Source organism: Grus americana, chromosome 4 (assembly GCF_028858705.1).
Source record: "Grus americana isolate bGruAme1 chromosome 4, bGruAme1.mat, whole genome shotgun sequence".
Taxonomy (NCBI): domain Eukaryota; kingdom Metazoa; phylum Chordata; class Aves; order Gruiformes; family Gruidae; genus Grus; species Grus americana.
The window spans coordinates 7,826,031-7,843,659 of NC_072855.1; the positions used below are offsets into that span (position 1 = coordinate 7,826,031).

Below are 17,629 nucleotides of genomic sequence, written 5' to 3' on the forward strand. Positions count from 1 at the left end.
ATCGTGCATTTTACTCAACATTAAAGTTTACATTTTGGCTAAATGAGGATAGACTTCCTTCAGTCTTTCTTACTGTATGGTGATACTCATCATGAACAGCTTTTATAATGGTAAGCTACTGAGACTTGAACATGATACAGAATTTGTGGTTTTGCTGGTTTAGTGAGACAACTTCTCTGTTTCATTTTGTTCTGTTCTTGCTGAAGGATATGAGCATCAAAACATTCTCTAATGCTTAATAATGTAGCTTTACTGTAGAGATTACAAAATATCACAGTATTTTTCTCTCATCCTAAGTAATCTTTGTGTTTACTGGAGTCTGAACTGTAATTTTGATAAATGTCTCCACCACTGCAGGCTTGAGAAGCACGTTGCTGTATAACGAACCTGGTCATGCCTATTACCTAATTTTTTTTTTGAGGTATCAAGAAAATACTGTTACCACTGGATAAGCACTATATCCTAAGTAGGAACCTGAAAAAAGTGGAGGTTTTGCTAAACTTGTCCACCAGGCAGAGGTAAGGCCGGTGGACAAGTGGAGTATGACCCAGCAATGTGCGCTTGTGTCAGAGGACTTGACAGCACTCAGGGTTGCATTCAGATGAGCATCACCAGCAGACAAAGGATGGTGATCCAACCCCTCTGCTCAACACTGTTTAGACCCACCTGGAATTCTCTATCTAGTTCTGGGCTCCACAGCAGACACACTGGGATGTGGAGTCTCCCTGTACTCGGAGATACTCAAACATAGATTGGAATAGGAAAGGTCCTGCCTAACGTCTTGTAGAGGACTCTGCTTTGAGCAAGGGGACTGTACAACCTCCAGAGGTTCCAATCTCAACCATTCTGTGATTGCAGGCCAGGTGGCTAAAAGTGCCCTTTGCCACTATATGAAAAGGCTGAAGGAAGCAGCTCTTTCCATTTCAGTTGTAGCTTGTGGATCCTAGGTTCAGCATCTTTCAGTAGCTGTTAAACCAGTCTTGGGAGCATGTCTCAGCCTGCTTGTTTTAAGTTCCTTGCATGGCTTCTGAACGCTAAGAGACCTGCAGAGCTGCTAAGGTACTTCATGGGTGGAAACAGTTTAGAAAGCATTCTGTTTCAGTGACCAAAAGCAAACCATTAAAGCATTCATATGTTTGCCAGTAATACACAGCAGACAGCTTGCTCAAAGATCGACTATGCACCACAGTGTCCAGTTCTAATAGTTATTGATGGGCTGTGACAAATTCTAGTCTGCTTTCTAAATTAGCTAACTTCATAGGAATGATATTCTGGAATTCTTGTCATGGAAGATAAGCGCTTAAAAGCTGTGCTTGTAAACTAGGAGGCAAAGAGCTATGAAAAGAAATGCTGGATGTGAAAAATTATAGGGAAGTTAAAATATCAGAGTTATGAACTGGCTCAAGTTAGGAATAACTTCTGGCATGCAGCATGTGTAAAGCATAATGTTATATGGCAATACAATGAATAAACTACAAACATGTAATGTGTGTGACATGTCTTTAAAGAAAAGTAATGCTGCTTGGGAAAGTAAACCAAAATGTGAGTAATATTAAAGTAGGAGCTGACGGTCAAGGACAGAAATGTCACATTTGTGCCAAAGTAAATATGGGATGGAGGGGATTCTATTGTTGACTTTTGTCTTGATATCTTCTGGCTCTCTAATGATGTGAAAAACAGTTCGGCTTGAAGATACAAACTAGATGTCAAGTTTTTGTTATTGCATACAAAGGAAGTTCATCGGTATCAGCTTGTTACGCTTAATAATGATCTTATTTTGACTCTACTGTGACCTTGGAGTGCAAAACCAATATAATAAATGCATATTTTCATCTGCAGATTCATCTATTCTGCTAGCTGGCAAGATTGTCTGTTAACTTAAACTGTGCTGTTCTGTGTTCTGCTACATTAAATGCTATCTCATTTCTGTGCCATAAATTGATAGGCAAATCTAGTTATGGAAATGTGGTGTTCCAGTAAGAAGGTGGTTGCTGTTGGTAGGTTTTATAATTAGGGTAGGTATGTAGTGTTTTGTTTGCTGTTCTGAGCAGTGGTTGGTTTTTTTTGACTTCATGCTTCTTCTAGCCCCTTTTTTAATAGGCGAGAAAGGAAAAAAAAAAAAAAAAAGTAGTGTCCTTATGTTCTTTGCTTAATTATGTAATAGCTATAATGATTTTTTTGCCTATATGATTGAAAACAAACTCAGATTCCAAAGCTGCCAGTCTCTCTTATCATATGCTGTAAATTCTTTCTGTCTTTGCTTAGTTTATTTTAGTAAAAGAATGTGTCCTTGCCTTAATGCCTGTACTGTATGAAAGTTGTACAAGTGGCAATGTTTTAACAACATGTCTGTGTGTTAGGGCAGGGAGCAAATGATTCAGAAATCTATAAACTGAGGGACAGAACAACTGCTACACCACTGGGGAAGGTGGGCAGTGGCGCTATAAGGTTGCAGGTATAAGAGAATGCTCAAGTTGAAATAACTCTTTTAAATAGCTTAAAACTGGCTAATTTGACCTTGCGTCATGGATTATGCATGCCAATTAAAGTTTTGCAAACTAATATTCGTAGATCACTAATGAAGTAGGTGCATAGCCCTTCAAAGATACTTAACTAGCTATTTGCATTAATACCACAGTGTGGGGGTTTTTTTGCTTTTTAGAATTGGGGGGTGGGAACAATTTTAGTATTCCATTGACTTCAAAAGTTTTGTTTAGACATATGACCACTGTAAACATTGACATGTATTAGAAGGCCTTCTTGACGCTTCCAGCAGTATTAAATCAATTGACAGCAGGTCCTAAAACGATAAGTTTTCTTTAAGTGGTAGGTTTCCTTCTTGAGCAGAACTTCTAAATCTGTGGTAACAGTTATTCACTGGACAATATCAAAACAAGGCAGATATTGCAAAGCCATTCTGAAAATATTTCATTATCTTTCAAACTGGTATAGTAAATATATTTTTTTAAAAAGATTTTGATGTATAAATGAAAGGAATAGTAGTAGTCACTGAAAAAGCTGATTATCCTATGTTCTCTCCAATTTGGTCCAGTTCTTCTTTTCCGCTGCATAAATACAGCTTCAGTTTTCATAATTTGGAAACCATTTTGAATGAATTAGCCTAGCTGAGTATTTGAAAAGATACCTGCAACAAATTCAGGTGTGTTCCATCATCTTAATTTTGTTATGAAAGTCATTCTGAAGGACATCAAGTAAGATTTCATAAGAGAAAGTTGAATTCTTCAAGTCAATAGCCTGAAATGGCTATTCAGATTTAATTTATATGGTTAGGTAAAGTAGGAGGGAAAACTTAAGTCTAGAGTGAAACTTAAAAATCTAGGAAACTTAAAAAAAAATCTGAGTGAAATTTAAATCTAAAATAGTCATAACAAATAAGCTACATAATACAGTTCAAGAGCATTAGATCAGTAAACTTTTAATACTTGAGCAGGATGGATATCAGTAATATGTGATTGCTTCAGTAAGAAGTTCATGTGGATGTTTAGAAAAACTTGAGTTTGAGTGAAGGAAGCCATATGATCTTAAAAGCTGAATAAGTACTTCTCTTAACAATCATACCAGTGTACCCTTGGAAATCTTCCATGTTAAGACACGTAATCCAATAATGGCTTGTAGGCAAACACACAAATATGTATTAAATTAATCAAAACAAGTTTTATATTCATAACACTTCAATTTTAAATAGGTACATAATATTCAGCATAATGCCTGCATGACAGTGAAGCAAAGAATACACTCAGAACATAGACAAGCTGACTTTCCAAGTGCACGTCGAATGGCAAAAGGTGTCTTTGGCTGGAGCTATTTGTGTCCCTCTCCTGTGACTTGCTGTTCCCACACTAAAGATGTTTGAGAGCACTATATGTGAAGGAACTTCTAAACTGGCGTGACTTACTTAAAGGCGCCAGGATGTAACTTGTGCTGGTTTGAGTTACCTTACAGTACTAGGCTATAGCCGAGCAACTCAGAAACTCCTTTAAATGTGTTTTGGCTGTTCATAGTGTAGGTATGGCAACTTACAGTAGATTGGTATAATGAATATCTGGGTGTGTTCATCTGAATTTCAAAGTGCTGTAATTCCTGAACAGCCTTACATCTGCAGTTTGTCTCAAGCATCTTTGGGAATTAGAATTATGTAAATGGAATAGTCAAGATCGATGCAGAATAACAAACTTTCTCATTACAAATCATTTGACACTTCAAAGCCAACAACATGAAGTGTGCTGTGATGCTGAATGTCTATTTTTTTCAGTCCTTTTAGACAAAATGGCTTACCTGTAGTGTATCATAACAGAGCTAATATATTACAAAATGTTTAGTATGGAAGGCTAGTGATTCAAGAAAGACTCTTGAGTTGAAATTTTATCTGAAGGGAGAATGGTGTTATCACCTGTAGATTGCCTAGATACAGAAGAGGTTTGGTTTCAGTTGTGCCTCTGAGATTTTTCTTACTGTACATTCTTCCTGGCAGACATTCCTTCAAAGGAGTTTGCTTTTTGTGAATGTGTGTAGCTGCTAAAACAGACTGATCCTGCTTGGACAAAAGCTGCAGGGCTCATGCTTAACTGGCAAAGGATTGGTCTTTCCTCTTCTAGTAGAGGCTACAACAGAAAATGGCCAAGGCAGCACTAAGACTAGAGGCTTTTTTTTACCTGCTCAATGATGCTTCTTAAGCTCTAGATGCTTTGTCGCATTGCTCTAGCATAGTCATTTATTACTGTGCTTAGCGTGGTATAATGTACTGCTGGATAAGGTGCAGCCATTTGCTGAGCTACAAAAATTGCTGAGGCAAGAGTAGAGGATGCATTGGGAAACAGCTTGCTAATAACCAACCTAAGCACTAGCTGCAACTGTGAGGTTCTACCAAAGTAGCTTATGTGCATGAGCAAAAGTAGGCGGATGAAACACTTCTCTTTATTTGGCTCTGGAGCAGTCAGTACGAGAATATGTATAGTTTTGGTGACCACACCTTAGAAAAGCTGTTAGAAAACTCGGAGGGAGATGATGAGAATGTAAGGGGATGGGTGCTTTTTCTAGGTATGAGAGCAAAAATCACATACCAAGGAACTTCATAATTAGTGCAGAAGGGCTTAGGGAGGAAACAGTACATGGAATCAGAAGTCAGAAAAATTGAAGTTTGAAATCAGACGAAAGTTCAAGGTCAGAACACGATTTAGTCACTAGAACCAACTACCAGAAGTAGTACCAGCATTTCCTAGTGTTAGATAAAGACAACAGTAGTCTGACAGATAATCAGCGCAGGTAAGTTACTGGGGTCTTTCAGAAATAACCAGGTAAAATTAAAAGATCTGTGCTATACAGAGGTCATGGAAGATGCTCTCGTGAAAGCTCAACTGTACACCATGGGATGCTGCGTTTACTTGTAGACAAGAACTTTTCTGGCTCTTCTGTTGATGAATCTGTGGTTTGGCTGTCTGTCTTTGCTTTTTTTCTAACAACTAGCTCTGCAGCTGGCTTTTGAGTAGGACATTCCATCAATTACTCTGTTTATTTTATCTGTAATCCTGTTAATGTGTGTAGCATTGTAACAGTAGTAGCTTAATGAACTTCAGACAACACTATTTATGAGCAGAGGGTAAGGGGACCTCAATGTTAGTTTGTGTGTCATCTTAACTGATCTTCAGTAACTGTGATGTTGCTGTATTGTTACCACCTATGTCATAGTTTTCTTAATAATTTGTTTCCCTTAGATCTCAATGCAGCTTATACATACTCTGCATTCACTCAAAAGGATCTTTGTTGTAACCAGCAGCCTTTTACTCCTCCCCTTGTCTAGGGACAGAGGAATTGACTGCAGCAGGGGAAGATATCTCTTCATGTTACTGCCATCAAAACCTATTACTCTGTCCCACTTTTAACCTGCACCTCTTTCTTTCTTTTTTCTTTCTGTACATGTTTCCAAGTAGGCAGTGTTACTGTGGTGAGTTCTAGTCCTTCTGCTGACTGACGTGCTTTCCACTGTTTCCCCAATGTAGAAACACACTAATCACCTTTCCTCTTCCCCAGAGGGTCCTGTCGTCTACCTTGTAGCTCCTCGCATCTACCTTCTTCCCAAGCTGTGTAGTGACAATCATGGCATCTGGATGATCCCTGGATTTACTCTGTATTCATCACAGAGAAAACTTTAACAAACTAATATATTAATATGGAAGACTAATTTGATCTTTTTGTTCATAACTTTTCATTATTACATTTCTATTTCAGTTCTATAGCTGTGTCCTAAATTATATTGAAGGTTAGGTTGCAAGTTGAGGGTACATAGTTCAGTATGCGAGTAGTCATTGAAAACTCAACACAGCTTTCTTACAGTTGTTTAGAGTGGCCTAAGTAAGTGTTTATTGTATTTCATATACAAGTAGTTTAAATGAATGCTTACCATACTACTGAATGCTGAAGTGCATCAGCAAAACCTTTTTTTAATGCGAAGCTAGTGCTCTTATGCATGTAATATGTATAGATAGTCAATCTTACTGAAACTGTCATTGGTAGCTACTCTTGGCAATAAGCCACTGATAGCTTGAGGCATACTGGCCTATTTTCAATTTCATATTGATGCTAGTAAGCAATTAAAAATAAACAATTTACTTGTTTAAAAATTACATAAACAGCATCTCATGATATTATGAATCATGTATTTTATACAACAAATACCCTATTTTATGACTTGTTTTTTTCCACCAAGGAAGCTTTCTTCTCTACAAAATGCTACCTTTTTCCACCTGAATCAATTTTCTTTTTTTAATCTTGTCAAAAGCCGAACTCCTTTTTGGATGAATCATCTTGTTTTGAGGATAGTTCGTGGGGGACTTGAAAATATCAACTATTGCTTGTTTTAGTACTTGTTGCTGTTTGGTTTTGAGCCTTGTTAAAGATTCACGTTTCATGTGTGAAATATTCTGGATTTTATTTTACTACATAAATGTTCATGTGATTTATAAGGGATTTTATCACGCATTCCGACAGCTTTCCAGACTTGTGGCTGGAGATATCATAAAATAAAGGTACCTCAACCCATGTGCAGAGTGGAGACCAATGGAGAGGAATGACTATTGACCTTACTGCTCCAAATCTTAAAATATATTACAGAAATTAAAACCTTCACATGAAAACTACAGAAATTTTGAGCAAAAGCTGTGATGATACAAGAGAAATGATGCTTTTGGGTTTTTTAAGCCATTTTTGACATGAGATAGAAAGAAAAGTTGCTATTTTGTTGTATCTGATGCTGAAACATATGAGCAGTTTTCTTGGTGAATTTAGAGCTGCACATCTAGATCTGAAACTGTATATTGAAAAATTTGGCTTTGTATTTGGGAATGGACTAATCAAAACACTGTCTTATATATTGGAGTCAACCATTACTGACTCTTAAAAAAAATTTGTAGTGAAATTCAAATTTTTACCTGTGAAACAGAAACTCGACCTCTCATACTAATCTACATATTGCTGTCTTTTAGTTATGACTCTGAAACGAATGAAGGATTGTAACTTAAGCAAAAAATTTTGGTTTGCTTGAAATGTACTTACAATGTAAAGATGTTTCACTTTAAAAAAAAAAAAAAAAAGATGAAGGCTTCTGCATATGTGCTGATGTCAGAGCTTTCCAAAGGCATCCCAGGGGCACTCTTCAATTGCTGTGTTTGAAGAGGTCACTTCTAGTATGTGACTAAAACAAAACTCTTGGGTGGAGTTACTGGTGTTGAGCTTTGATATCTTAGTTGGACTACTGAGATGCAGTTAGTTTGTAATGAAGTTAATAAGGGTTTTTTGGAAGAAAAGAATTCTGTGCAAATACTTGAGCGTATTATCAGTAGTTGCACAACTCCTACCGAAGACGAAAGGCAAACAAGTTTGATAGGCATTCATTACTTTTAGCTTTTTTGTATTTACTTAGTTTCTGTAAATATGTGGAACTATTACTGCCTTTTTTCCAATTCACCACTGAATTCTCTTAACTGTGCAGGACCTTAAAGTTACAAACTTCGTTTAGGCTTAAATTAAAGATGTTACACTCTTCAGTATGTGGTTGCCTGATTCTCACTTGGTTCATTACTTTGTAACAGTCATAGATGTGTTTAATTTCAAATTCATGTGAAGCTAAAATATCCACCAGTTAGAAACAAATTATGTTAGTACTTTTGTATGCACCTTCTTATTATTTCACAAGTATTATTCTTCATATAACCTTCACTGTATTTTTGTGAATCACTTTTTTTTCCTTTCTGTAGCACAGCCATGTGAAATCATTAAATTCTGGGCCCATCTTCACTTTCCTCCTAATTCTGATGCCTGAAACTAGCGTTAAAAGTAGTGATTATTTTTCATTACAAAGCAGTAATTCCATGACTTCTGGAACTCGCGCAGCCTGGCTTGCTGCAGGTTTGTCCTATACCTGATGTAAGTTTTATTCTGAATTGTCCCGTCTGCTGCAGGTTTTCTCCGCAGAGCTTTCCAGCATTGACTCTTTGGTATTTCAATAACTGGTGTTTGCTGCAACCTTTCCCTGCAGTAAGGGCAGGTGCTGGAGTTTTCTGAAAACAGGACACTGTTAAGGAGAGAAATTTGGCAAGAACTGAGATTCCCCTGTGAATTCTGTCCCTGTTAGCTCCTGCTTACACTGACCAGAGTGTCCAACAGCTATTCAAGGAGGGGACATGTAAATACATGCTTGGCACGCTCTTACTAAGAGCCCATCTCAGAAAATGGAAATGCCATACAAGGATATAGCATTTATGTTGGCCAGAGGTATATATTTAGTAGTAATCATCATAAAGGAATCTTCATTCTTCATAATATTTTATACCTTAATAATTGGAGTCCTGTGCATAATCATAGGGTTGGTAACCTCCCTCCCTGGAGGCACTTGCAGCTTAAAAAGAAGCAGTGATATTTTAAAAGCTATATATATGTAAATCAGGCAGAGCACAGAGTGATGGATAGATGTATTCTTTGTTTAAATAAGTCTCTCTGATTTCACTTAAGTGCCTTCAGCCCTCATGTGCAGTTTTCTCTAATAATGAATGTTTTTCTCTAAAGTTTGAACTGTTGTAATGGAATTAAATAGTCCTTTTATGATAAAGTTCATCCAGTTCTTAGTTGCCCTTCTGATACCTGGTTAGTGACTGTTGAATAGAGGGGAAGGTTAGTTCACTTCAGTCCAATAGTTTGGGGAGTTTTTTGAGCAGAAATGATAAAATGTAGGTGGTACTGCCTTGCTTGTACTAGAACGAAGAAGAATGTTTATGCTGCATTCCCCCTCTTAAGTATTTGGATAATTGTCAGTAATGGTTATGGACAGAATTCTCCTTGAGCCATTCGAAACTATTTTTCAGTACAGCTGTAGAAGCCTAACTAAACGAAAATTTGATGTTAATCAGTCTTGCTACCCAACATCAAGTAATCTGTATTTGTAAGCAAGTTAAGGCAAGGTAATTTAGGCAAAATTATCATGGCAATGCGCAGGAGGCTGGAAAGTCTGTGCTACGAGTTATGGTTTGATAACAATACTGAAATAATCTGCGCAGTGCAGGGTTCTCCTATGCTTCTGCAGTACTGGAAATAAAGTATTGCAATCGCTTTTACAATGTGAAAACTGAAATTGTGAAATGAAGGAAGACTTTACAGTGTTGCAAAAGATGGTAATTAGAGACTTCAGAATTGCTTTTTAATTTATATACAAGTCAGAAGACGTTTGCCATGATGCTGAATGCTGGGGGAGTGTGCGGTAACAGATTTCTTGCTTCAGCTTTTTCTCCACCTGCAAAATCGGTGGCAATATTTCTCCAAAATTGCATATTTACATTCACTCAATTTTATATGTAAACAAATTATGTAAGAGAGGCTCTTCATAACAGCATATTAAATTTTAATGCTGTTTTGGGAACTGAGAAAGTGTTCCTGTATGGTCTACAGCCTATGCAACTCTGAATTGTAGAGTACCTTCAGAAAACTATTCAGGATTTGGGGTCTTAATGGGGATTTTTCTGACTGGAACCTGAGATACTTCTTACAGCTGCCAACACCATTAACTGGTTGCCATCCATACAAGATGCAGCAGACAGCTAATTCTCCAGTACTGACCTGTGTGAAAGAGCCATGCTGGTTTTGATAAAACCAAATAATCCTCTGGTACTCCTTTCTTCTATTTCCTTAGTCCTAGCTAATGAAATATGCCGTGGAGAAGCATCAAGAATAGGCACTGCTAAAAAAAAGGAAGATAGGAAAGCATGATCAGATTAAAAAAACTTGGGTAACATGAGCATGTTGGGGGGTTTTAAAGGTTTATTGCCTAATTGTATCTTAGTATCTTTCTTCTATCAGTTTGCATGATTAAGACTTCTAACTACTTTTTATCAAATGCAAAAGCTATTTCTTTCTCTGCAAATGGATTTCTTAATGGTTTTTTTTTTTTATATTGTTCCCTTTCTATCTAGTCAGCAAAGAAGAAAATCCTATTTATTGGGGCAATTTAAATGCAATTGTTAGTTCTGAAAGAAACTCTTTTAATTAAAAATATTCTCCTCTGTTTTCTGGATACATACTGTCTATTTAATAGAGACGACTGCCAAGCTTTGACTTCTTTTGGCAACCGCGAGCCTAATTAGCATTTCTGTACCAAATAGAACCTTTTTAAATTTGCAAAAGGAATGTAGGAATTCTCTTTTTATTTAAGAGAGTTTTGTCTGCCTCAGCAGCAACTGCAATCTTTTTGCTCATAGTTGAGGGTTGCTGTACTAACACCTGATTGATAAATGCATGTAGTTGGGACTCCAGCTCATTGACTTAAATGCTGCCCTTATACTTCTTTAAAAAAAATTTTTTTTGTGATGAAACTTAAACTATAAAAAGCTAACAAATGAGATTAAACCAGTGATATGTTGTCTGCCTAGCATATCCAGTCCTTTTTTAATGTAGAAGAAAAATGCTTTTTGTCTAATTTGGTGTAAAAGCAAATGCTGTTCATTGAGAGGACACATAGCTCAAATAAACTTGAGATGTATGGAGATGATGTTATTTTTGAATCAAATTGAATTGTCTTTCCATTCAGCAGCTATGTGGAAAAATATGCAAGCGAGATAACGAATATGGTTGCATTATATGTCAAATTAGTTCTACAGATGATTTACATGGGCAAAAGGTTTTTATGTGGTCACCTTATCATACGCAGGGAAATAATGCTGTTCTTTTTTCCACTTGAGAACTTCATCAGAAAAATTTTGGACTACCAAAAAGGAAAGAAAACTTAGAGAAAAGCCTGTTGTGGAATAGGTTGGCATTCTTTCAGACCGTTTGCCAACACATTGATAAAATAGATTACTCTTTATCCTTAAGGGGATGGGAGGAGTCAGTGAAGGTCCAATCTTAATTTTGTTCTATTAACTTGTAACTGCTTTAGGTCTGACCTCAGTCTGACTTACCTGATTTTCATACCACTAGAGCTGTGTGAGGCTCATTCTTTTCATGGTATAATGGTTTTGTTGCTATGATCATACCATCTATAAAATGTCGTTGCTTGTCAACTATCCTTAACGTTTTGTTTTTAAAATCACATTCGAGTCATAAGAGAGAAAGCTTTAGCAAAAGCTGCAGCTTGTGCTGCACTTCAGAAATACATGTCGCCTGTTGACATTTTTGTGAAGAACCACTCTTACAAACCTAGCACGATTGGGTCCATTTTTCCTAATCTATTAGACTTCTGTTTTCCTATCTGTTAGACTTCTTGTATTTATAAGGAAAAATTGGCTAATGAATGCAAGATGTGAATGTGATATGCCTGATGCTACTTCTATTTTGTTATCTTTGTCTCAAGGAAGTATAAATTCTAAGACTAAGTATATTCAGCTGTTCTAACAGCTGAAAATGCCATCTATTTCTCAGAGTGGTTTTGTTCACTAGAGCTACTGTAATATTTGTGATATTCAGCATTTCAGTTGTATAATTTTCAGCATTTTGCTAGGAAATTTTATAAAAATGAACTTGTTCAAAATTAGAGTGCATATTAATCAAATCCTTCAGTACTGGATTTCTGTTTGTGTATTCAATTATGGCTTCCCACAGTGTATTTTCTTCAGCAAAGTAGGAACTGTCACAACATGACATATTTATCCAGCTCAGAAATAACTTCTGGCAGTGCCCGTTCAGAATGGATCCTGTTCATATTGTTTAGGAACACCTATCAAAGTTTTTTATTCATCAGAAATATATGGAGAAAAAAAAATCTTTGATACCCCACTAATCTAAAAGTTCATTCACTTGCGTTTGCCTTAATTGGTATGAATGTGTAAAGCTGCTGGTAATTACAAAGTAGCATAGGTGTATTACAGGTTTGCTGTGGGCAAATTTGATACTAGATTGCTGTTTTTTCTTCAAAAACATCTGCTTGTGATAAGCACTTGAGGAATCTTGTGGCTCATCCGCTGCCTAACTGTTTTTTAATACAGTAACTTTGTTTTACCACCTCAGTGTTGGATGTTGGAGATGGAGCTATTGTAAGCAACTGAAGATCTGGAGCTTAGAACATTAAGCAAGTGAGAGAAAATATATTGGAGACCTCAGACCGTTGTAGGACTTTGCTTAAAACATAATAGTCATAGATGACTAAGTAAAGTACATTTAGATTCTTCTCTTTTATGTAGTTCTTGCTCACTTTAGCAAATGTTATGATATTGTCAGGGTCCAGTTCACATAGTAGGCTAAGCTTTGAGGAAACCGTGTACTCCTCTAAGTGTAAACTGCACTAAAGTGATCATAGGATCTGGTTGCTTTCTGTGCAAAGCTTCTAGGTTTAATGTTTACCCTTTTTTTTTTTTAGTTCTGTTGTATAAGTAGACTCATAAAAATATTGTCACTCAGTATCAGAATATTTCAGTGCATGGAAATGCAATCTTTAAAATATACTGTAACATCTTTTTGTAAAGTACTATCCTAAAAACCAGAGGTCTCGACAACAAAGTCTTTTGTATCTCTGTGTTCCAGTTCTGTTGAAAAGTGGATTGCTGTGTAAAGTATCAGTACAATTTAGCAAGACCTGCTTTTTTTGTTTGTTTTTTGAAGGACTTGGTAAATATTGAGATGTTTTTGACTGCTAAAGAAGTGGAAGAGTCATTGGAAAGACAAGAGACTATGACTTGCTTGGCTTGGTGTCACGATAACAAATCCAGGCTCAGAAAAATGAAGGTATGAAAATGTAAAGTATTCATCTTTTGCTTACATTGTTTTCTAAATGTTTTCTGAACTACTTGGATATTTGATGTGGTCAATTTGGTTTAACTTATAGGTCTTGAATGAGGCCTTGTATAAAAGTAAGGACAGTAAGTACAAAATTCTTCTTTTAAGAAGGGGTAGGTAGTTGGAGCTAAACTAGCTCTCAGAAATGCCAAACCTGAAACTGGCTGATAGGTCATCTTATGGATGCAAGTGTTGTCTCAAGTTCTGCTCAAATAAAATAACAATATTCAATTTGGTTTAGTGTGGTTTATAAACTTCTAAGTACAGAAGTATGTAGTGTCTTGATGCATGTGAACTTATAAATATAACTGTTTGTATCCTGCTGAGAATATAACTCAATTTATACGTGAAGGTATCTTAAGAGTGAGATTAATGGGTAAAACTCTGTCCTCGGGCTTAACATTGAGAGAGATTTCATACAGATTTTTGTCTTAGTATTTTTAAGTGTTATGTAAGAAAATAAAACCTGAGTAAAGAACTAACTTTCTGTGAGAAACTACTGTTGGAATGTTTTTTCAAAAATAAAAGCCGAGTCTAATCAAGTAATAAACACAGTAAGTCTTTCTCTAGCCATTGAATACCGTGACCTGAACATGCTGTATACTTGTTCCTATGCAGTTGGTTTAAATTTCCTTGTGTCTTAAATTCTGTGTTTCAAAACATGCTGTAATCTTTTATAGGGCTTGCAGAAATCTGTTTTTAACTGATATTAACCAAAATCCCTGCCTCCCTCAAAGATGTTTGTGTCTTATTTTTTTAAACTAAGCGCTTTCTTTAACCAAAAATGTTTGAGTGCACTTAATGATAAGCAAAGAGTGACGTTCTCTGTCACTCAGGGGCGCCAAAATGAGAATGAACCGAAGATGGGACGCAAAAGTAAATCGGCCAGTGATTACTCTAAAGAAAATGATGATCTTGTTATGGAAACCATTAAAGGAAAACCAGAATTGGTATGTAAACACTACTGCATAATTATACTGCTAAAAAATCCCCCTTGTGTAATCTTAATATGTTAAGTAATATAAGAAATAAAATATGAACGTCTTTTTTCATCACCAATCTTCAACAAACAATAAATAAGGAAAAATCTTCCCCATCTCTCTTTTCGGAAAACAACAACAACCAAAAAAAATCTATTTCTGCAAGCCCTACTCTTCTTGTTTGTTTTTTTGTTTTTGTTAAAACCAAACAAAAACCAAAGCTAAGGCTGTGAGAGATCAGAGTTGGAAGAAGAGAAATCACTATGCTTCTTTTTGAAACACAAACAAACATTTCTTCTGGTTGCTTAGCTACTTATCAGTGTTAATGTTCTAAAATCCCAGCCACCACCTTAAAGCAAGCCTAATCTAAAAATTAAACTGTATGTTGGCCTGGGAAACCATGCAGTCCTATAGTCTTTACAGATGTGAGCTATCTAAACTCTTGTGAATAGGTGCTGTGGAATTATTTGAAGGTACACAAAATTGAAATGTATGCATCATGTGATTGTCTAGGACTCTTTTCTTCTAGTTACACTTTGTCTGCAGAACTCATACAGCCACTGGCTTGCAGCTTGAAGATTCATTAAAAACAAAACAGGAGCTCTGAAGATTATTTTGGGATGTGGGGTTTTTGTTGTTGAAACATTTTAACAAAGTACTAAGCTCTAGGATTTAGTATCATTAACAATTAAAAAGCTTGATCAATTTTTTAGTAGAAACATGCTTAGCTAAACTTCTAAATGAGAGGTTTGCGTTGATTTGAATAACAGGGTATTTTAAAATAGTCCTAGTTGAAAATTTCAAAGAAAGTAGAGAAAAAAAATATTCTTTGCTAAACCTGGGCTTAAGTACAGAAAAATGCATAGTTGGAAAATAATTTCTATGTCTTAAACAAGTATATTCTAACATATGACAGAATGCATCGTTTTTATGTTCAAACGGCTTACATGTCACATCTAAAAATAAACAATTGTTGCAAAGGGTGCATTAGTCACCCCAGGCAGTTAACTGATACGAATTTGGAGTTGCTCAAATTCCTACTGAAGTCACTGAGGAATTTTGATATTACTGTGCTGATGGACAATAAACAAAAGGCAACTATTCATTAGAAGCATGGGGGAAGAAAGAAAGCAGTTGCCAAATGGAACAGAGTAACTCAAGAAATTCAGTTCTTTTCAAGATTCAGAGGACTTTGGGTTTTCATTGTTTTCTTAAGGTAATAAAGCAGCTGACTGTGTCCCTATAAAGAAGCATAGTGACTTGTTCTTTTATGGGGGGAGAATCTTTTTCTTTTTAATTCCACATATTCAAAGTTTTTTTATAGATTTTGTGAACTGGTGATGGAATTTGATTTAAAGGGACACTGTCACCTTCATTAGGCTTCAAATTTTACCTTTTTCCAAAAACAGGTAAATGCCACTTGGTTTTCTTGTTTGAGACTTGTTTCCAGCATGGCTTTTAGATGTTTGACAAGAAGAGCGGGATAGAAGTTTGAAGAAAGGGAGGGAGGGGAGGGGATTGCAGCAACTTAAACTCTGTGCTATTTTTTGTTAAAATTGGGGACTTTCAAAATAGTGTTCAAAGACTTGTTTCTTCCTTGCAGTCTTCTGGGTAGACCTCTCTTGTCTAAATTATCACATAGCCCCAAACTTCTGTTGAATCTGCTACTTTAAATTGTAAGAAAGTACAAATAAACCACCTGTTAATCTCACTTGCCTCTCAGGTAACTGTGCTTTCAGTCATTAGGAAAAAGTTCATCCCTGCTAAATACTGATGGTTGGAAGGAGGCAAGAGGAGGAGGACGTTTTTGTTTGCTTTTAGGGAATTCTGTGCTGATGTCTTGTCCGTAAAGTCAGCATTTCAACTTGTTTTGCATGAATGCCTAAAAGCAAGCAAACAAGGTTGCATGTTATTAACACTTTCTTTTTGTTGTGCATATGTAGTACTTAACATACTGTGCAGTGCAGTTTTGGCACCATCTAAGACCCTGTCTTGTCTTTAATCTCAGAGCTGTCTGGAGTTCAGCCTAAGGATTCAGGAGTTCATTGAACTCATTCGACAGAACAAGAGACTGGATGCTGTGAGGTATGGAATTAGGATGCTTACCTAACAATTTTCTTAACAAGATGGTATTATGCTTCATTAAAAACATGCAACTATTACTGCAACACCCTGAAGCCCCACTGCTGTAAATGACTTTTCTAGTGTTGTGATCAGTCTTTAGGTTTAAGCTGGGGTTGATTTTTCTTTTTTTTTTTTTAAGGCAAGGTGTCATTCCACAGATGTATCTTTTTAAAAACTTAATGTTGTTGCTGAAACTCTGCATCTTACTCTTCAAAATCAAAGTTTACAAAATTAATCTGTTTCATAAAACAATCGTATTTTGTGGCGGCATACAATGCAACAAACGTATTTACACTTAACTAATTTTCAAGAGGTACAGCTAGCTTCTCATAGGAACTCACTGCAGTTTTAAGCACAAAAAATATGAAAAGGTTAATGAAACACCCATCTAAAGCTTAACATTTCAGTTTTGACTGAATTATCTTCTGGTTTACTGTCTTCATTTAGCTTTTTGTTAATGCTTAGGCCAGGTTTAACTCTTGTATTGAATGGATAACTTGGAGTTATGTATTCTCATGTGTATGAGAATAACAAGCTGTATTATGTTACCCCCACTCCCTTCCACTGGCCTCAAATGAAGAAACCAACTCAATATCCATTTTCATCTCTTTTGGACTAGTTCAGTGGGGACTACTTTGAGAAGAAAGTAACGCTGCCCAAAGCAATGTGTATCAGTAACAGAACTAGAGTCAGACCTAATCACTGCGTAACTTCAACCACAAGACAGTCTGTCTGGCAATACTTGTATCATCAGCACATGAAGCCGCTTATGCTTTTAAGTTAGTGGTCCTGATTTAAGGTGCTGCAATAATGTTCCAGGATAACAGAGAGGAACTCACAGCACATTCTGTTTTGTAGGAATATTTAAACCTAGGGAGAGATGACAAGTTTTAAGGCCAGACTTGAAGCTTTGCTGATACATTCAGGTGATAACACTGTTACTGCTTAACATTTCTGACAAGTTTTGTTAAGGAAGTTGCAAGTCTTACTGCCTTTAAAATCATACTAGGTACTCCAGACATTGAAACCAGCAGGAGGCTTGTATTTGTCGCAAAGCTGCTTTTTGGTCAGAGGAGCACAGAGCTGTAGAAAAACATGTACAGTGTCATAACATAAGCACAGACTGAAAGCATTCTAGTGCATCCCCAAGTTTTAGATGCAGAAACTCTTCTGCAGGGCAAACCACAACTTTTCTTGAATAGAATGGGTGAAGAGACTTAGGAAGAGGTAGTGCAGGTCTGTGGAGAGGCCAGTCT

The 17,629-nt window shown here is 36.3% G+C and overlaps 1 protein-coding gene across 6 annotated transcripts in view; it reads left to right on the top strand.

The window, feature by feature from the left end:
- MAEA (macrophage erythroblast attacher, E3 ubiquitin ligase) overlaps positions 1-17,629 on the top strand; it is a 51,753-nt gene that overhangs the window by 23,009 nt on the left and 11,115 nt on the right. For 4 of the 6 annotated variants that reach the window (XM_054824277.1, XM_054824275.1, XM_054824280.1 and 1 more), the window contains 3 exons: positions 13,096-13,218; positions 14,106-14,219; positions 16,258-16,334. In XM_054824277.1, coding sequence (XP_054680252.1) covers positions 13,096-13,218; positions 14,106-14,219; positions 16,258-16,334 — 314 coding nt within the window. The remainder of the gene's footprint in view (positions 1-13,095; positions 13,219-14,105; positions 14,220-16,257; positions 16,335-17,629) is intronic. The other 2 variants (XM_054824281.1, XM_054824278.1) reach the window with 1 other exon arrangement.